Source organism: Carcharodon carcharias (genome assembly GCF_017639515.1).
Source record: "Carcharodon carcharias isolate sCarCar2 chromosome 27 unlocalized genomic scaffold, sCarCar2.pri SUPER_27_unloc_2, whole genome shotgun sequence".
Taxonomy (NCBI): Eukaryota; Metazoa; Chordata; class Chondrichthyes; order Lamniformes; family Lamnidae; genus Carcharodon; species Carcharodon carcharias.
The window spans coordinates 1,870,949-1,893,193 of NW_024470635.1; the positions used below are offsets into that span (position 1 = coordinate 1,870,949).

Here is a 22,245-nt window from a genome sequence, read left to right on the forward strand (position 1 = left end):
AATACCCCACCTCCGTGTCCTTTTTGCCTGTCCTTCCTAAATGATGAATATCCTTGAATATTGAGGTCAGCCAATCACATTGCTCTTTGAAAGCAGCACACAGGGCCGAATGGCCTCTTTCTTTGCTATATCTTTCCATGAATTGTTACTTCCTAAAACAATGGTTACTCCTTTCACAGTCATTCTGCCATTTTATAATCCACTCTCGTGAGTGGGTTCAAACCTTAACAACGTGTAAAAGACCAGAAGGAGTCTGTAACTGTGGATAATCAGCACTGTGCACATTCATGTATGTGAGAGAATCAGGAAAATTAGGTCCTGGTTTATCTTTACCATGTCATCTTCAAACCCATCCCTCTAAAATTCTTGGGTTTGACGTTCCCTCTCCCTGCTTTCCAGGGAAAGCCCGTGTTCACTGACTGTGTCTACATCAAGCAGCGAATTGACCTGGGAGCTGGATGGGCAGAGGGAGCTGGACGGTCATGGCGGGGAGGGGGGGTTCAGGGACAGGGGGTGGTGGGTGGCAGGGACCGGGGGGGTGGGCAGGGACAGATGTAGAAACAGATGTGACATGAAAGCAGCAGAATTTGATGTGTGTCAGTTACTTTCAGTGATGAATTTCTGCCGTGTGTTCCCTTGTCAGTTTCACAGGAGCCGCAGTGATGAGGTTGGTGGGTTTTGGAAATTGAAAGTTACACATGAGCAGCTTGAGGGACTTTTTCACCGCACTGTCAATTTCATGTTCCAGATCACAATAACTGTTGCTGTCACTGGCTGAAGAATTCGTTTGTGTTCCACCTAAACAGGCAAAAGAGATCTGTGGTAAAAGAGATCTGAAATAAAAAAAATGTGCAAAAGCAGCGTGGATAAGGCAAACTGATAAGCTTCTTGCCAGTTTCCCTGGTGGCCTATTGGTTAGCATTCAGCACTCTCGCTGCAGCTGGGGTTCGGTTATTGGTCAGGGAATGAAAATTTATTGGTCTTGTGAAATTGTTAAAACGAGTGTTAATCCCTCACTTTTTGAAACATTTAGTGGAGTGAGAGTTGAAATCTCATCTCACAGCTGAAAATGTCGCCACTCATAGAGTCATAGTCACAGAGCCATCGAGGGCCACAGCACAGAAAAAAACCCTTTGGCTCATCGAGTCTGTGCCGATCAAACAAATACTGAACTATTCTACTCCCATTTTCCAGCAATCTGGAACCAGCTGGAACAGGTCAAGAACAAATATGGATGCAGAGTGAGTGAATGAAAAAAGGAGAAGAGAAGGGCTGGTTGCAAAGCACTGATCAAAAATATGGTGATGCGAGGCAAAGTATGGGTGGGAGAAGGACAAATGTTGCTGCCTACTGGTTGCACTGACACAAATATCACTCCTGATGGATCAACCAATCACAACTGCTCTTTGAAAGCAGCATGCAGGGCCGAATTATCTTTCTGTGCTGTAACCTTCTATAATTTTATGTTCCCTAACACCACTGTTGCTTCATTCACAGTCATTATAGCGAGATTACCTTGTATTCGGCTCTTTTGAAACCAAAATACTGAGTAACTTCAGCGAGTTATCTTCTCATTTCTAGGCAGGGACAGAAGCAGAAAGAGGTGTGACGTGAAAGTGTTTTGAATTTGATGTGTCTCAGCTGCTTTGAGTCATGAATGTCTGTCTTGTAGGTTTCACAAGAGCCACAGTGATGAGGTTGGTGGCTATTTTGAAAGCAGCAAAATTTGAAACAAACACAATGGTGCCCACTACCCAAAGATTAATAATCTTATGTTCTACCGACTGAGTCAGCCGGGCAAGTTTGAAAAAAAATGATCCATATGCCAACATACGTGGAGAAAAAATTTGTTTACCAACTGAAGCCTCAGCTTCTCTGAACTTCAAAGCATAGAAAGTAATCGAGCTACAAAATCCACAAGGTTGCAATGCATTCCTCTCAATCATCAATAACATCATTCACATCTTCCACTTCTTAGCTGCACCTCCTTCCAAACATTGCAAACTCCTCTTACATCTTTCATCCTGACATTTTTCTCTGTAACATTTTCATCTGAGGCTGCGCAACTAATGTGATTAAAACTTGTGATGATAAAATTGTTTTCACCCCCTCGGGAGCTGATCCATATTGACACACACAGAGGAACACACACAGACATAGACAACGAGAGTGACAGAGGGCAACGGGTTGTCTCGAAGGAGAGACAAGCACCCAGAAAGCAAACATGACACCAACCGGGCTCCATTGTTGGCCCATTTCTGACTGCAAGTTTCGTGAATGTTTTTGTGAATGCACAGAAATAGGAAAACTCCCTAGTGTTTGGATGGATTTGATTCAATGTAACCGATAATTAACTCTGTAGACACAAAGTTAAAATGAGGAATAATGAGAAGCAGGAAACCACAATGGATTTGGATTCCATCGCCTTAACCACTCGGCCACAACGACTGGCCCAATGTACACGGTGATGTTGTTATAAAATCGTAGATGGCTACAACAGAAGCAGGACCTTCATGCCCGTGCTGGCTGTCTGGAAGATCAACTCAATTAATTCCACAATCCTGCCTTTTCCCCACAGCAATTGTATTTGTATTTTCTCTCCTCGTTTTTCCTGCCAAAAGGAAAGACAATCTACATCAGCTTAAGGCAACGCTTGTTGGACAAAAGATAGCATGCAAAGCAACCCGAGGTTAAACCACCTATAACGTTGAGAGGAGAAACATTCGGACCCAAGTCTCCAGAAGGACAGTAACCTGAATCCAGGACTTTAGATCACTCAGTCACAGTACCAGACCAGCCTGGTTTTGTGCCATTACCTTGACTGGCATTGCCACTGAAATAGAAGATTAGCAATACAACAGGAATTGACCATAAGCCCATCGAGCCACCTCTACCATTAAATAAGATAACGGTGGATCCGCAGCTTCTACACCAATTTCCCCCTAACCCCAATAGCCCTTAATTCCCTTAAAATCCAAAAATCCATCCATCTCAGCCTTCAATATTCTTATTAACTGAGGATTCACAGACCACTGGGCTACAGAATTTCAAATATTCACAAGCCTTTGAGTGAATAAATGTCTCCTCACCTCAGTCCTAAATGGATGACACATTATGCAGAGAATGTGAGCCCAGTTCTTGACGCTCCAGCCAGGGGGAAAAACAGCCTCTCAGCATGTTCACTGTCAAGCTGGCTCAGAATGTTCATCTCTCATTAGTCTAAACTCCAGAGAGAACAGACTCATCCCACTTAATCTCTCGCCCTCATCTCAGGAATCAATCCAGTGAATCTTGGTTGCACACAGGCAGCGAGAGAATAGAGGGAACAAAGAGAACAAGAGTTAACAGAGATGGAGACACAGACAGAGAGACTGAGAGAGTGAAAGAGAGCAAAGCAGATGTACAGAGACAAAGAGAGACAGATAGAGAGCGGGGTAGACACTGAAAGGAACAGATACACTTCCCTGTTTCATACAATTACTAACTTAGATTGACAGACAAAAAGAAAGTAGAGAAAGGAAGACTTATATTTAAATAGAATCTTTCACTAACTCTGGACAACAGGAGGTGCTTTAGAGCCAATGAAATCCTTTTGAAGTGTATTTACTGTTGAAATCTAATCACAGAGAGAGTTTGAAAAAAATGCTAATTCAGCAGATGACAAAACCCGATTTTAAGAATCACATCTTAAAGTAGAATCTTTCTTTCTATATCTCTGAACATTTCATTGTTTGTTTGATGCAGGTTCAGCAGATGTAAATCTGTAGCTGAATGAATAAATTTCACCTCAAAACCCTGACGAAACAGGCACAAAGAATCCCATTTCCATCAGGTCATCTCTTGGCCTTCTCTTTTCTAGAGAAAAGAGCTTCAGGCTATTCAGCCTTTCCTGATGATTATAACCTATCCATTCCTGGAACATTTGTGAATCAACTTTTATTTTCCTGTTCCTTGCGACACCAGATAGCAGTAGAAACAGTTCCTAATGTCCGAGTGATTTCATTTTGGAGTATTTGTATTTACAAATTCATTCTCTCGATGTGTCGATTGCCTTAAACATTTGACCACAAGGACTTGCTACTTGTCTGTTTAAATGTTGCTCGGTTATGAAGATAGATTGGAGAGGTTGGGACTGTTCGCCTTGGAAAGAAGAAGGCTAAAAGGAGATTTGATCGAAGTGTTCAAAGTCATGAGGGGCCTGTAGATAGGGAGAAACTGTCCCATCTCATCAAGAGATCAAGGACTAAAGGGTACAGACGTAAAGTGATTTATAAAAGAAGATGATGTGAGAATAAACTTTTTCACACAGCACGTGGTTAGAGTCTGGAATGCAGTGCCTAGAAGTGTGGTGGAGGCACTCCCAAGGCATTCAGGATGGCAATAGATGATTATTTGAAATTTACAGCACTTAGTAGATGGACAGCGTCCATTAAAATAAATCAAGTAATAACTAAATTAATCTCCCCTTGCATGTTTTAAAACTACTCCTCCCCTTCCACCTTATACGACTTTAATATGAAGCTACACTGACTAACGTGAATGATTTTTGGATGCTAAAAATGGGGAGCTGAACCACACAGACACACACACGCACACACACACGCACACAGAGGAACACAAACAGACATAGACACCGACAGCGACTGAGGGCAAGGGTTTGTCTCAAAGGAGAGACATACACCCAGAAAGCGAACATGACACCAACCTGGCTCCGTTGTTGATCCATTTCTGACTCCAAGTTTCGGAAATGTTTTCGTGAATAAACAGAAATAGAAAAACTCCCGAGTGTTTGGGTGGATTTGATTCAATTTAACCGATAATTAACTCTGTAGACACAGTTAAAACCAAGAATAGTGAGAAGCAGGAAACTGCAATGAATTTGGACTCCATCGCCTTAACCACTCGGCCACGATGATTGGCCCAATGTACAGGGTGATGTTGTTATAAAATCGTAGATGACTACAGCAGAGAAGCAGGACATTCGGCCCATCATGCCCTTGCTGGCTGTCTGGAAGATCAGCTCAACTAATTCCACAATCCCGCCTTTTCCCCACAGCAATTGTATTTGTATTTTCTCTCCTCGTTTTTCCTGCTAAAAGGGAAGACAATCTGCATCAGCTTAAGGTGGCGCTTGTTGTACAAAAGATAGCATGCAAAGCAACCCGAGGTTAAACCACCTATAACGTTGAGAGGAGAAACATTCGGACCCAAGTCTCCAGAAAGACAGTAACCTGAATCCAGGACTTTAAACCACTTGGTCACAGTACCAGACCAGCCTGGTTTTGTGCCGTTACCTTGACTGGCATTGCCACTGAAATAGAAGATTAGCAATACAGCAGGAATTGACCATAAGCCCATCGAGCCACCTCTACCATTAAATAAGATAATGGTGGATCTGCAGCCTCAACACCAATTTGGCCCCTGACCCCGATAGCCCTTCATTCCCTTAAAATCCAAAAATCCATCCATCTCAGCCTCCAATCTTCTCATTGACTGAGGATCCACAGACCTCTGGGCTACAGAATTCCAAAGATGCACAAGCCTTTGAGTGAAGAAATGTCTCCTCACCTCAGTCCTAAATGGCTGACACATTATGCAGAGAATGTGAGCCCAGTTCTTGACGCTCCAGCCAGAGGAAACACAGCCTCTCAGCATGTTCACTGTCAAGTTGTCTCAGAATGTTCAATGAGATCACCTCTCATTAGTCTAAACTCCAGAGAGAACAGACTCATCCCACTTAATCTCTCATCCTCATCTCAGGAATCAATCTAGTGAATCTTGGCTGCACACAGGCAGTGAGAGAATAGAGGGAACAAAGAGAACAAGAGTTAACAGGGATAGAAACACAGACAGAGAGGCTGGGAGAGTGAAAGAAAGCAAGGCAGATATACAGTGACAAAGAGAGACAGATAGAGAGTGGGGTAGACACTGAAAGGAAGAGATACACATTACAGTTTCATACGATCGTTAACTTAGATTGACAGACAGACAGAAAGAAGAGAAAGAAAGATTTATATTTAAACAGAATCTTTCACCAACTCAGGACAACAGGAGGCATTTTAGAGCCAATGAAATCCTTTTGAAGTGTATTTTCTGTTGAAATCTAATCACAGAGAGAGTTTGAAAAAATGCTAATTCAGCAGATGACAAAATCCAATTTTAAGAATCACATCTCAAAGTAGAATCTTTCTTTCTATATCTCTGAACATTTCATTGTTTGATGAAGGATCAGCAGATGTAAATCTGCAGCTGAGTGAATAAATTTCACCTCGAACCCCTGACGAAACAGGGAAAAAGCATCCCATTTCTATCAGGTCATCTCTCAGCCTTCTCTTTTCTAGTGAAAAGAGCTTCAGGCTGTCCAGCCTTTCCTGGTGATTATAACCTATCCATTCCTGTAACATTTGTGAATCAACTTTTATCTTCCTGTTCCTTGCGACACCTGACAGCAATGTAAACAGTTCCTAATGTCCGAGGGATATCAGTCTGGACCATTTGTATTTACAAATTCATTCTCTCGATGTGCCCATTGCCTTAAACATTCGACCACAAGGACTCAGTACCTGTCAGTTTAAATGGTGCTCGGTTATGAAGATAGATTGGAGAGGTTGGGACTGTTCGCCTTGGAAAGGAGAAGGCTAAAAGGGGATTTGATAGAAGAGTTCAAAGTCATGAGAGGCCTGGATAGAGTAGATTGGGAGAAACTGTTCCCCCTCACCAAGAGATACAGGACAAAAGGGTACAGACGTAAAGTGATTTGTAAAAGAAGATGATGTGAGAATAAACTTTTTCACACAGCAAGTGGTTAGAGTCTGGAATGCAATGCCTAGAATTGTGGTGGAGGCAGGTTCAATCGAAGCATTCAAGATGGCAATAGATTAGATGATTATTTGAAACTTACAGCACTTAGTAGATGGACAGCGTCCATTAAAATAAATCAAGTAATAACTAAATTAACCTCCCCTTGCATGTTTTAAAATTGCTCCTCGCCCCCTCCCACTCCCATCTTATACGACTTTAATATGAAGCTACACTAAGTAACGTGAATGATTTTTGGATGCTAAAAATGGGGAGCTGAACCACATTGACACACACACACAGAGGAACACAAACAGACATAGGCACCGAGAGTCACAGAGGGCAAGGGATTGTCTCTAAGGAGAGACAAACACCTAGAACGCAAGAATGCCAACAGCCTGACTTCATTTTTGTTCCATTTCCAAGTGGAAATTTGGTGAATGATAGCAGATGAGCGCAAATAAGAAAAAAACAAGAGTTTTGGGATGGTTTTTGCTCCATTTACCGATAATTAACTCTGTCGGCACCTGATTAAAATTGGAAATGATGAAGAGTGTAGTCAGCGGAATTCATAGCTGTGCAGGGAGAGCGCAATGAATTTCAAAACCATCACCTTAACTGCTCAGCCACTGTTACAGACGTTGATCTTGTGCTTGTTTGAGACATAAATCTCAATAGGATTAACAAAGAACACACTTGTGAAACCTTTGAGGTGTGGGAACCCACAGGAGATATAGAGCAAGAGCTAGAATGTGGGGTTAGACTGGAATGTTCTTTTACTGCCAACATGGGCATGGTGGATCGAATGGCCTCCTAAAGGTTTCTACTTTTCATTGATTCGATGTCTCAAAATAATCATCGTCACCCACTCCCCCACTCCCCGCCCCCCGACACTCCCCCACCTTCCCCCCCCCCGCCCCCACAAAACCCCCGTGTGTCTTTTGCGTGTTTACTCAATGAAATGTTAGTAAAAGGTAACGGTGGGGAAGGATTGAGGGTTTTCGGTGTGGGACAGAAGTGAAATGGGTCAACAGAGAAGCAACATATTTCCAATCAGAGCAGAAAGATATGACAGACACAAAATGACTCTCCAACCTTTAGTTTCTTTACTAGTTCCATCACCATCGCTTTTCCCTTACATCCTCATCCCTTTTGTTATTTATTCTCTCCTGTCTTCCATTTGATCAGAAACCTTCTCTTCTGTTCTCTCCCACTTCCCACTGCCCTGTCCGTGAACTTTCTGAAAATCTGTAACATGTCTAACTTTTTCCCAGTTCTGATGAAAGTTCAGCAACCTGAACCATTAACTGTTTCTCCCTGCACAGACTCAGCCTGACCTGCCGAGTATTTCCAGCATTTTCTGGTTGTGAATGAGAGTGATAGATGTATGGCCCCTCTATACAGAATATGTGACACTGATTTCCCGAGTGCAGTGGTCATTATGATAAAGACAAAATACTGTGGATGCTGGAAAACTGAAACAAAAACAAAAAATGTTGGAAAAAGGTCTGGCAGCATCTGTGGAGAGAAAGACAGTTAATGTTTCGAGTCCGTATGACTCGAAACCCAGCTCTGAGGAAGAGTCACATGGACTCGATAACTCTGTCTTAATCTCCACAGGTGTTGTCAGATCTGCTGAGTTTTTCCAGTATTTTTTTGTTTTTCTTGTGCTGTGGTCATTGTGTTTGTTTTAAACATGAAATTACCCGGTTAGGTCTCACGTGGAAGATTTACCCTTCAATTGTTTCGGGATGGAAGCGGTACAGTAATAAAATTAGTGAGAATTAATCCAGAGGCCCAGGCATAAGGCTTCAGATTCCACCACAACTTGACATTTTGATTTTTTATTCTTTCATGGGGTGTGGGCATAGCTGGCTCAGCCAATACATATCTTGCCCATCCTTAATTTTCCATTCAGAAGTTGTTGGTGAGCTTGTCCTTGAATGACTGAAGTCCACGTGGTGCAGGTATACCCACAGTGCTGTTGGGGAGGGGCTTCCAGGACTTTGACCCAGTGACAGTGGACGAACGCTGATACAATTCCAAATCAGTCTTGGAGGGGAATTTGCAGGTGGTTGTGTTGCTATACTCCTCTTCCCTTGTCCTTCAAGATGGTAGAGGTCACGGGTTTGGAAGATGCTGTTGAATGAGCCTTGATGAATTGGGAATTGAATTAATAAATCTGGAATTGAAAGTTAGTCTCAATAATGGTGAATTGAAGCTTTCTTCGATTGTCCTGAGAACCCATCTGGTTCTAATATCCTTTCAGGAAAGAAATGTGGTGTCCTTATCCAATCTGACCTTCATGTGACTCCAGACCCACAGCAATGTGATTGACTCTTAGCTGCCCTCTGAAATAGCCGAGCAAGTCACCCCATTCAAGGGTAATTAGGGATGGTGAACAAATGCTGCTCTTGACAGCGACACCAACATCCCATGAAAGAATTTTTAAAAGATGAGCAATTGCCATTTTGTTTCATTTCATGCTGAACAGAGTTACAGTGACTGCTGTCTCATTATTTAAAACCTCAATCTTTTACCTATTTAACCAGGTAACGTTAAGTGACAGAAAACTGATTCACAGTGACCCAGAAATCCGAACTTAAACAGAAAATATTGGAAGCATTCAGCAGTATCTATGGAAACGGAAACATAATGAATGATTCCGGTCTTTGAACTTGAATCCAGTTATCCAGTTCTGATGAAAGGTCACGACCTAAAATGTGAACTATGATTCTGTGTCCACGTTCATTATCAGAAGTGATGAGGATTTCTGAACTTTCTGCTTTAATTTCAGATTAAAAGCATCTGCAGTATTTTGATTTTCTATCAATGTAGAGTGTTGAGAATCTGGAATCTCTTCTCAGAATGGTTAGAGATCCACGTCTGAGATAGGAACCCATGGGTAAAATCCCACTGCAGAAAGACAGTTCATCAACTGAAAGTGGGCAGGAATTCACTCAGTCATCCCATTTACTGAGACAGTCAAAATGGAGAGAGGTATTTCACGTGTGAGGAGGGATTTAGTCAGTTTCTCCATCTGTTAACATTACGGCCTTAAAAGTTCGAAGAATTTGATCCACAAATGGTGCATTCTGGCAAGACACAGATTAGATTTTTCGTATGTGATGAAAAAAAATCACTAGTTCACCTCAGTTGCTGAGATTCCAGGGAGTTCACATCTAACTGTAGGGGTTTGTTCTGCTGTTAATTACACCCAGTACAGAACGTGCATTTTGGGTGCTGCATAAATTGATTTAATAATTTTATATATCTCCCTATGTCGCTAATCTTAATCGGATCACATAACATAATTTGCGATTGAACAATATTTAATTTCAATGGCTGTTCTCTCGCCCGGCAGTCGTCGCGAGACAGAATGTGCCCTATTCTCATTGCAGGAACCTCTTGCGCAGGCGTAGTTGCATTGTGAGTCGGGCATGCGCAGTTCGCTTTTAGATTAGCACATGCGCAGTGCTGGTTCTGCAGCTGCGAGGAGGCGGACATCTCGATTCTGTGGCCGGAGAGAAGCGGCCGATTGTAGGAGGGTAATGGAGGTGGCAGAGTGGGTGGGAAGGATTCATAAACACGCAGTGGAGGCCTCAAAACCTGAATAAGAACCTATCAGGCCCGCGTTCGCACCGAACGGGCCGGTAACAGCTGCAGGGTCGCGTCCACAGTTTAAGGCCCGAGTTAATGCAGCAGGGCGCATGCGCAGTCATCCTGGTCCAGGTAGCAGGAGGAGAGAATGTTGTGACTTTCTATCCTGGACTGACAGGGATGGATTTTGGAAACTCCTTTTACAGAGGGTTAGAAGGGGAGGATTTGCACACAGCAAACTCAAACCAAGACAAATGTTTGTCTCTGCTCGTTATTGGACTGACAGCAATGTTTTTTTTTTTACAGGGTATTGGCTGAGCAGAATTTGAAAGTGGGAAACTCAAACCAAGCATCAGATCAAAACCTGACAGAGTCACTCGATTCATCAGAACCTAATGTATGTTTCTCTGTGGTAAAATATTCAAACATCTGTGTGACTGGTAATAGGGGAGAGCAAAGTCATGGAGGGATTTGAGAAGAAGGATGAGAATTTTGAATTGAGTTGCTGTTTAACCAGAGCCTGTATAGGTCAGTGAGGACAGGGTGATGGGTGAGTGAATGGGACTCGTGCAGAGGACATAGACAACGGAGATTTGGATAAACTCAAGTTTATCATGGAGGCCAGCCAGTCAAGACTTGAGGTCATAACGAATAGATGAGAGCTCAGAAACATGAGCTGAGACAGGGCCAAAACAAGTAACATTACTGCAACATTTTATGAACAAGATGGGGGTTAATTTAAACCACACTGATTTCTTTCATTTCCCATCCACAAACAGAAAGGTGTTTTTGATTTGCTTCCCTCTTTTTAAGTATTTTCCAACCCTTGGTTTTCATATGATATAATTTCTATTAGTAACCCCACAGCAAAGTCAAGATAGGATGAATTCAAAGGGTTAGTTTATTTGCACACACCCACAACTTGTGTGGTGTGTATGTTACTTGCTTATTGTCACCTCAAGCCTCTGTGTGACTAGAAATAGGGGAGAACAAAGTCATGGACGGATTTGGAAAGAAGGGTGAGAATTTTAAATTGATTTCTGTTTAACTGGAAGCCTGTCTAGGTCAGTAAGTACAGGGTGATGTGTGAGTGACTGGGACTCAGTACATAGGACAGGGTGATATTTATATGTACTGTCTGAGACTGAACCAGACTGTTCACAGAAATACAAGCAGAATACTGGAAATCTGAAATAAACATAAAATGCTGGAAAGACTCAGCAGGTGTGGTAGCATCTGTGGAGAGAGAAACAGAGTTAATGTTTCGAATCCATATGACGCTTCTTCAGATAACAGGAGAAACTGTGGTTGTTCTCTCCGGAGCAAAGGAATTTGAGGGGAGATTGGATCGGGGTGTACGAGTTTCGATAAGGTTGACAAACAAAAGCTTGTCCCATCAGCTGATCGGACATGATACAGCACTGAAACCACAATTAACCATTCCCTTGGCTGAAATGAGCACAGAAGACGTCATCTGTGGAAAAGCTCTCTCTCCACACAGTTAGACCAGCTGAGACTTTCTAGTATTTTCTGTTTTTATTTCACACTGTTTACAACTTTGGTGTAACATATATATTCATATGTACATATATATGTATGTATAACATATTTATACAAAATGTTTATATATCCATTTATGTACGTGTCTATATATAAAACACCACAGTTGTGAACAGTCTGGTTTAGTCTTAGACAGTTGCCAGGGAGAATGATGGAGTCGGTGGCCAGAGTTTGTAGGGGATTGAAGACAATGGACAGTGTGTGACTTGGAGGGAACTTGGAGCTGATGGTGTTCTCATTCACCTGCTACCCTGGTTCTAGGTGGTGGAGGTAAAGGCCTTTCAGAGATTCTGTTAAAGCAATGACAAAGTTCTAGTCTTGTTTTAGATATATAAAATGCCTTGCTTCACCCCTTCTGTTCCCATCTCTCTTAGTCCCATTCCTCACATAGAGGCCAGACTCCTGTGTAGGCCCAGACTAGGTGGCAGGTTCCCTTCCCTGAAGGACATGAGTGAACCAGTTGGGTTTATATAACAATCCAGCAGTTTTCATGGTCACTTTTTCCTAGTGCCAGCCCCACCGATTACCAGATTCATTCAGCTCAATTTCACAACCCGCCTTTGTGTTTTTGTGGGTTTTCTCTCACTCCCTATTTTCTGTTTTAAATCAATTTCACAGGAGATTAGAAGCGGAGGAATTGCAGTCAGGAAACTGAAACCAAACCTCACATCAGGATCTGACGGAGTCACCCAATTTATCGTAACCTGAACATGGAAGGAAAAAGCACCATTCACAGTGGGGAGAAACCGTACACGTGTTCTGTGTGTGGACGAGGCTTCAGCCGATTGTCTGGCCTGTCAGAACACAAATACAGCCACAGCAGGGAGAAGCCATGGAAATGCGGGGACTGTGGGAAAGGATTTAATTTTCCATCAAAGCTGGAAATACATCAGCGCAGTCACACTGGGGAGAGGCCATTCACCTGCCCTGTGTGTGGGAAGGGATTCACTCGTTCATCCACCCTGCAGACACACCAGCGAGTTCACACTGGAGAGAGACCATTCATCTGTTCAGAGTGTGGGAAGAGATTCACTCAGTTATCTCATGTCATGGCACACCAGCGGGTTCACAATGATGAGAGACCTTTTCAATGTCCAGAATGTGGGAAGTGTTTTAAAAGTTCTGCCGAAGTGATGTACCATCAACGTGTTCACACTGATGAGAGACCTTTTCAATGCCCAGACTGTGGCAAGTGTTTTAAAAGTTCCTGGGAACGAATATGCCATCAACGTGTTCACACTGACGAGAGACCTTTCAGGTGCTCTCACTGTGGGGCTGAGTTCAGGCAATCATCTCAACTCACTATGCACCAGCGAGCTCACACTGGAGAGAGGCCGTTCAGCTGTTCCGAGTGTGGGAAAGGATTTGCTCGGTCATCCGACCTGCTGAGACACCAGCAAGTTCACTCTGAGGAGAGATTGTTCACCTGCTCCAAGTGTGGGAAGCGATTCCCTCAGTTATCTGACCTGCTGACACACCAGCGAGTTCACACGGGGGAGAGGCCATTTACCTGCTCTGAGTGTGGGAAGGGATTCACTCGATCATCCAACCTGCTGAAACACCAGCGAGGTCACACTGGAGAGAGACCTTTTAAATGTCCAGACTGTGGGAAGTGCTGGAAAAGTTCTGGAGAACTGATATCCCATCAACGTGTTCACACTGACGAGAGACCCTTCAGGTGCTCTCAGTGTGGGACTGGGTTCAAGTGGTCGTCTCAACTCAGTGCACACCAACACACTCACACTGGGGAGAGGCCATTCACTTGTACTGAGTGTGGGAGGGGATTCACTCGGTCGTCCATCCTGCTGAGACACCAGCGAGTTCACAAGTAACCACAGTGATTGGATTTTGTGATGAATTTTTGTCATTGGGTCTATTTCTGCTGATGTTAATTAAATGCAGCCTAGTTATAAAGGATAATGGATAATATAAAAATCAAATAAATCAGATTTGTGTCGTCATCTTATTGTGTCCACAGACATTCTATACATGGCCCAGCCAGAACTGGACATATTTTTGCGCCTTGTTGTTGAATTCGGCAAGATCTGCAACAGTGCAGGGTTCCTCTAGCGATAGGCATTGCAGGAGATGTTGCATAGTCTGTGGCTCAGTTCCACATTCACAAGTTGTCGGGCTGGTTGTACATCCCCATTTGCTTAGTGACACCTTTGAACAACCTACAGCAGTCCTAAGTTTATTAAGGCACTTCTAGGTTACCCAGTTGCAATTAGCTCCTGGGGGATGGCTTTCATCTGGTAGAATTTCCATTGCTGGGGGTTGTTCGAGACTGGTGAGCCGGTCTTTTCTCAAGGCGATGCGGGCTTCAGATGGGGTTGATTGTAATGGAACAACACTGTTCATGAAGCTCTTCCTTGACTTTAAGTGGCTGGGTGTAGGTGTATGACCATGTAGGGGGTGCCTCTCATCTGATGTTTGACGGAGTTGCTCTTTCTTGCTGGCTACCGTTCTTCTTATATCAGGGGGAGCGATATCTGACAGGATATATAGGCTGTTGGTTTTAAGCAACCTGTGATAAGTCGGCAGCTTGCATTCAGAACGGCATCCATCTTTTTAGCACGAGTAGATCTTTCCCATGCAGGGCAGGCATATTCGGCAGTGGAATAGCAAAGAGCAAGTGCACTGGTTCGCAATGTTTTCGAGCTTGCTCCCCATTTTGTGTTAGTGAGCTTATTCAGGATGTTGTTTTGTGCGCTCACTTTTGCCTTTGTCTTTTTGATGTGGTTCTTGAAGGTGAGGCATCTGTCAAGGGTGACTCCTAAGTAGATAGGGTGCTCGCAATGTGTCAGTGTTGCTCCACACCAGGTTTCTTTAAGCTGGCGTTTGGCTTCACGGTTTGTGAGGTGGAATGCACAAACTTGCGTCGTTGATGGGTTTGCGCGAAGGTGGTTTTCTTCACAGTAGGATGTTAGTCCCTCCAAGGCCTCAGAAAGCGTTTTCTCCACTGTGTTAAAATCAGTACTTCGGGAGTGACACATAAGTCATCAGCATGTATAAAACGGCGTGTGACACCGTCTATAGGTTGGTCATTCGTGTAGATGTTGTACAGCAGTGGTGCAAGCACGCTTCCCTGAGGAAGACCATTCTTATGAATACACCACCTGCTACACTTCCTACCTCGTTCAACATAGAACCGGCAATTCTGAAGCATGCTTTCTAACAGCTCTGTTAAGTGAATATCTTTTGTCATCTCTAGGATCTAGCAGAGGAGACATCTATGGTTCACTGTCTCGTATGCTGCTGACAGGTCTACAAAAACAGCACCTGTTACCATCCCTTGCTCAAAACCATCTTCGATATGTTGTGTGAGGTTGAGCAGTTGGCTTCTTGTTGATTTGCTGGGGCGGAAACCTGCTTGCCCTGGAATGATCTTTTCATCTAAAATTGGTACTATCCTATTGAGTATCAGGCATTCAAACAGCTTATTGGTGTGGCAAAGCAGTGAAATTGGCCGAAAACTCTTAGGATCTGAGGGATCTTTTCCGGCCTTTAATAGTGCTATTACATGTGCCTTCTGCCAAATATTAGGTAGCTTGTGTGTTGCCAGACAGTGGTTGAACAATTGTAGGAGCCATTTCTCTGCTTGCTGTCCAAAATGCTTTATCTGCTCCATCGCTATATTGTCAAGACCAATTGCTTTCCCGTGTTTTAGACTAGATATACCAGTTTCTAGCTCTTCCATGGTCCAGTGAATCACAGGAAGTTAACATGCAGATCCAGCAAACAGATAAGAAGGGAAATTGTTTGAAAGCTTTTATTCCAAAGGGAGTGGAGTACATGAGCAAACAAATCTGACTATAATTTGACAGGGCAGTGGTGAGGCTTCAGCTGGATACTGTGTGCAGTATTGTTCTCCTTATCGAAGGAATGACATACTTGCCCCAAAGGGAGTTGAAACAACTCTTCAGCAGACTGGTTCCTGGGATGAGGAGTTTGTCCAATGAGGAGAAATTGAGGAGACTGGGCCTATTTTCAATGGAGTTTAGAAGAATGAGAGGGAATCTCATTGAAGGACGGAACATTCTTAAGGGGCCTGGGGGGGTAGATGCTGAGAAAATGTTTCCCTCCTGGCTGAGCAATGTAGAACATGGGGATTACAGTCTCAGAATAAGGGGTCGATCATTTCGGAATGAGATAGGGAAGAATTTCTTTACACAAAGGGGTTGTGAATCTTTGGAAATTTCTATCCCAGGAAGCGCTGGATGTTCAGTTGCTGAATAGGTTTAAGATGGAGTTCAGTAGATTTTCCAGTGCAAAGTGCTGGCTCCACATCACCTCCTGGATGCCCAGTCTTGAGTTGCTACATCTTTTTGGAACTGATCCCATTTAGCATGGTTGTAGTGCCACAAAACATGATGGGGGGTATCCTCTATGTGAAGGTGCTACTTTGCACAATGACTGTCCGGTGGTCACTCTTACCAACACTGTCATGGATAAATGCATCTGTGGCAGGCAGGCTGGTGAGGATGAGGCCAAGTATGTTTATCCCTCTTGTTGGTTCCCTCACCACCTGCTGCAGACCCAGTCTAACAGCTATATCCTTTAGGACTCCCCCAGCTCAGTCAGTAGTGATGCTATTGAGCCACTGTTGGTGATTGAAGTCCCCCATCCAGAATACATTCTGCACCCTTGTCAATCCAGTGCTTCCTCCAAGTGGTGGTCAACATTGAGGACCACTGATCCATCAGGGAGGGATGGCAGTACATGGTAATCAGCAGGAGGTTTCCTTGCCCATGTTTGACCTGATGCCATGAGACCAACAAATGATGTTGAGGATTCCAAAGGCAACTCCCTCCTGACTGTACGTCAGTGCGCTGCCACCTCTGCTGGTGCTGGTGGTGTCTGGGACATTATCTGTAAGTTTTGATTCCGTGAGGCTGACTCTTGTTTGACCAGCCTGTGAGACAGCTTTTTCAACACTCACCCCCAGATGTTAGTAAGGAGGACTTTGCAGAGTCAGCAGGGCTGAGTTTGCCATTGTCGTTTCCAGTGCCTAGGTCGATGCTGGGTGGTCTGTCCAGCTTCATTCCTTTTTTGAGAGTTTGTAGCAGTTTGATACGACTGGGTGTATTGCTAGGCCACCTCAGAGGACATTGATGTGGAGTCACATGGAGGCAGATGTCCCCCCCCCGCACCAAAGGACATTAGTGAACTGGATGGGTTTTTACAACAATCAATAATTGTTTCTTGGTCCTCAACAGACTTTTCATTCCTAATTTTTATTGAATGCAAATTCAAATTCCATGGTGGGATTTGACCCCAACTCCAGTGTCAATACCACCACATCATCACCTCTCAGACTGCAAGGCCTGAGACATGAACTGACTACAGAGATGTTGGTGCAAGACTCAATGTGGGGAGTAATGGAACTGATTTTACTGCCGGCTGTTTAAAGTGGCACAAATATCACTCCTGATGAACCAATCATAATTGCTCTTTGAAAGCAGCACGCCGAATGGCCTCTTTCTTTGCTGGAACTTTCTGTCATTTTATGTTTCTTAACAACACGAATGTCTTTTCCAGTCATTCTGCCATTTTATAACCCATTCGATTGAAATGTACTTTGTTACCTTGTGACCTGTCCTTCTGAAGTCAAAACCCAGAGTGAATTCAGTGAGAAGTTTCCTTGTCATTTCTAGCAGGAGATTTGGAACCAGACCAGTTGAATGACAGTTTAAATGGTGCTGACCCTTCACTGCAGCACATTATGTTTTTGAGTGGAGATGATTTCTGTTTGATACAAAGCGCAGGATGACCTGATTAACTGACTGAAGTTCCGAATGACCTATTCCAACTCCTTTGACATTGTTCTCGCTCGGTGGAAATACCAGTGAATGACATGATTAACAAACTGCACCACTATGGTCGTGTGGTCGAGCGCTCTAAGGTGCTGGATTAAGGTTTCAGTCTCTTTGGAAACTCGGCTTTGAATTGCCCTGCTGCCAAATATAGTCGTGATCTTTATTTTGGGAATTGTGGCAGCTCTATCCGGACAAACAGCTACCAGTTCACATTAAATCCAGCGGAGTGTGCTGCCTTTTTTTATTTTGATAGGAAGTACAAGGATAGATGATATAAATATGAATTGCTGTGGGGAAAAGGTGGGGTGTGGAATTACAGTAGTTGAATTGCTCTTCCAGAGAGTCAGCATGTGAGTGACACGCTGAATGACCGTCTGATGTAGCCGTCAATGATTTTATACAAACAGCAGTGATGTCAGTGCAGGTCCTCTGTTCACTGCAGAGTGGTTAAGGGGACAGGTTGTGAATGCACTGAGGTCTCCACAGGTGGCTGTAACCCTGCCAACTACTCTTCAATTATCATTCCTGAATTTTACTGTGTGCCTGCAGAATTAATTATCGGTTAAATTGAATCCAAATTAAATCCAAACGCCTCCAGTGTTCTCTAACTTCCATTTGTCTGCAAGCATTCACCAACGTTGCAGTCTGAAATGGAATAAAAAAGGAGCCAGGTTGGTGTCATGTTTGCTTTCTGGATGTTTGTCTCTGCTTAGAAACAAACGGTGTACATGTCTGTGTGTGGTCCTCTGTGTGATTCAATCAGATTGTTCCCCATTTTGCCATCCAAAAATTGATGTTAGCTTTATGGCTTCATGTTAAATGGCACAGGGAACAATGAAGAGCAGTTTCAAAAGATGCAAGAGAAGGTTTATTTCTGGGGTTTTTTGAGTGGAGACATTTCAGCTTCGAAGTGCCCAAAAGGTACAAAGTGGAGGATGATGGAAATTGTCACTGAGCAACATTTGACCACAAGGACTCTGTCTGTTTAAGTGGTTAAGGCAATGGACACATTGAGAGAATGAATTGGTAAATACAAATAGACCAAATTGAAATCCCTTGGACATTGGGAACTGTTTATACCGCGGTTGGATGTTGCAATGAACAGGAAAATAAAAGTTCAATCACAAATGTTCCAGGAACAGATAGGTTAAAATCACCAGGAAAGGCTGAACAGCCTGAAGCTCTTTTCTCTCGAAAAGGGAAGGTTGAGAGATGACCTGATAGAAATAAGATAAGGAATGGAGCTGGTAGCCAGGGAATTAAAACAATGGCTTCAATCTTCCAAGTATTGTATTGAAGGAAATTTCTGCACATCCACCACTGGATATCCGACAAACAGTCTGATAATTTAACAAAAGTGGAGAATGGAGAGAGGTGGTGGTGAGATAGAGCTGGGCACTGACAGTGTACATGTGATAACTGACACTGTTTTCAGATGATGTCGTTGTGGGGAGAATGTTGATTAGAAATAAGAGGAGGCCAAGGTAGATCCTTTGGGGACACCAGAAGTAACTGGGAATGGGAAAGGAAGACATTGCAAATGATTCTCTGACCATGATTAGATAGAGAAGAATGGAATCAGGAGAGAGCAGGCCCACCCAGCTGGACGACAGTGGAGAGGTGTTAGAGCAGAATAGTATGGTCAACCCTATCAAAGGTTGCATACAGATTAAGAAGAATGAGAAGGGATCGTTTATTTTCTCCCAGTCACATAGGATGTCAATAGTGGCTTTGATCAGAGCTGTTTCAGTCTTGTGGGAGGGGCAGAAACCTGATTGGAGGGATTCAGACAGGGAGTTCTGGGAAAGATGGACACGGATTTGGGAGGTGTGAACATGTTCAAGGGGTTTGGAGAGGAAAACGGGGTTGAAGATGGATCAATGCTTTGTAAGGATAGTAGAGTCAAGTATTTGATTTTTGAGGAAAGGGTGATGATTTGAAGGAGAGAGGGATAGTACCAGAATGGAGAGAACTGTGAACAATATCAGTCAACATGGGGAAGTTGGGGGATCAGCAGCTTTGTGGGAATAGGGTCGATGGAGCAGGAGGTGGGTCTCATGGACAAGATGAACACTGAGAGGGCAGGAAGAGAGATGGGAGAGAAACTTGGACAAGGAGGAAAATTATAGAGACAGTTTGTCCCAGTGCACTAGTGGAAGGGAGGGAAACAGCAGAGGCAGCTAATTGGATTGTCCCAATCTTAGTGACAAAGAAGCTCCATGTGCTCCTCACACTTGTTGGGGGTGAGGATGGAGGAGACAGACGAGGGGGACAGCCCTTCCAGAGAAACTAACTTGTGCTAGAGATATTAACAAGACTCGACATGCTGTATTTAACACAGATATCTTATTGGCCTTATCCAGAATATTAGCCCCTATAACTGGGCTGGAGTTTATCATCAGCAGAAACAGACCCCAACGAACAAGGTTCAGTCCTGGATGTGATTAACAGCAACATCCTGTTTGTTATTTGTGAACTCGTTGGTATCTCATCAATTGGGATGACCGGGCGAATCCCTTCACCCACTTGGAGAGCTGAACGGCCTCTCCTCAGTGTGAATTCACTGGTGCTTCAGCAGTTCAGGGGACACAGTGAATCCCTTCCCACATACAGGGCAGATGACCAGCCTCTCTCCAGCATGAATTTGCTGATGTCTCAGCAAGTGGGATAACTGTGTGAAGCTCTTCCCACTGTGGGAGTAGGTGAACTGTCTCTCCCCAGTGTGAACTCGCTGGTATCTCAACAGATCAAGAAATGAGTGAATCCCTTCCCACATTCGGAGCAGGTAAATGGTTTCTTCCCAGTATGAACTCGCTGGTGTGTCAGCAGGTTGGATAACTGAGTGAATCCCTTTCCACACAGGGAGCAGGTAAATGGCCTCTCCTCAGTGTGAACTCACTGATGTCTCAGCAGGTTGGATGCCCAAGTGAATCCCTTCCCACACACGGAGCAGGTGAACGGCCAACTCTTCAGTGTGAATGGGCTGGTGTCTCAGGAGGGTGGATGAATCAACAAATCCCTTCTCACATACAGAACATGTGAAAGGCCTCTCCCGAGTGTGAATGTGCCAGTGAGTATCCAGTCTGGTTGGATAATTGAATCCTTTCCCACAGTGCCCACATTTCCATCGTTTCTCCCCAGTGTGACTGTGCTTGTGTTTTGACAGGTCAGATGGTTGGCTGAAACCTCGTCCACACAGAACACGTGGATGGTTTCTCGCCAGTGGGAAAAGCAATTTTATCTTTCATGCTTAATGAAATTCAGGTTATGACAAATTATGCGACACTGTCAGTTTCTGATGAAATGCTGGGTTTCCTGATTTAAAATCCTAGGGAAATAGTTTAAACAGACAAAAGTGAATGAGAGAGAAACCACAATAGCACAAAAACAGGTTGTCAAATTGAGCTGAATGAATCTGGGAATTTGTGGGGCCGGCACTAGGAAAAAGTGACCATGAAAACTGCTGGATCGTTATAAAAACCCAACTGGTTCACTAATGTCCTTCAGGGAAGGGAACCTGCCAACTGTCCAGGGACTATACAAAACATCAGCATCTACTGAGGGGAGTAGAGAGGGAGATGGGAGAGGCAGGCGATGAAGGATAGGGATTTTATGCATCTGCAATTCGACCAACATCTCCCAAACCCTCATCCTCCACCCCCTAGCAGGACCAGGGTAGCAGGTGTACACCATCACCTCCAAGTTCCCCTCCAAGTCACACACCGTCCTGACTTGTCTGACATCCAGCACTGGATGAACAGTAACTTCCTCCATTTACGTATTGGGAAGATTGAAGCCATTGTCTTCATCCCTTCTATAAACTCCAGTCCATCACCATCAATGCCATCCATCTCTCTGACAATTCTGAGGCTGAACCAGGCTGTTCACTATCTTGGTGTCAAATTTCATCCTCAGCTGAGCTTTTGACCACATATCACTAATACTGCCGATTTGTACCTCAGTAACTTTGCCTAAATTCACTCCTGCCTCAGCTCATCTGCTGCTGAAACTCACCCATTCCTTTGTTCCCGCTAAACTGGACTATTCCTAGCTGCCCACATAAAGATGAGGTCATTAAAAACTCTGCTTCCCATGTCCTTGCTCTGCATGGCTGAATCTGAAATTTAAAAGATAAAACACTGAAAATATTGAACAGGTCAGTCCGCATCAATCGAGTGAGAAACAGAGCTTGGCCGTGAGACTGTCAGAAAAATCTCAGCGACAGTCGCTGACTAATGATGGCCATTGTTCCAACAATTCTATGCATCCAATAAACCGCTCTATCTAAAACTTATCATTTGCTAATTGAATGTTGGTTGATGGAATCTGCAGATGACAACAGTCCCGTAATTCCAGTTAAGAAGGTGAAAAACTGCATCAAAATATAGGAAGACATAAACAGACTGGCTGATTGCATGGATAAATGGAAAGGTAACTCAAAATTGTGAAATGAGGGCGGACTGGGCTC

The 22,245-nt window shown here is 43.8% G+C and overlaps 1 protein-coding gene across 1 annotated transcript; it reads left to right on the top strand.

Moving 5' to 3' along the window:
* Positions 1–10,576: 10,576 nt before the first annotated feature.
* Positions 10,577–15,179, top strand: LOC121273851 (zinc finger protein 239-like). Its single transcript, XM_041180990.1, has 3 exons — positions 10,577–10,795; positions 12,577–13,438; positions 15,173–15,179. The coding sequence occupies exons 2-3, from the start codon at positions 12,669–12,671 to the stop codon at positions 15,177–15,179; spliced, it is 777 nt and encodes a 258-aa protein (XP_041036924.1). The 5' UTR covers positions 10,577–10,795; positions 12,577–12,668.
* The last annotated feature ends 7,066 nt before the right edge of the window (positions 15,180–22,245 follow it).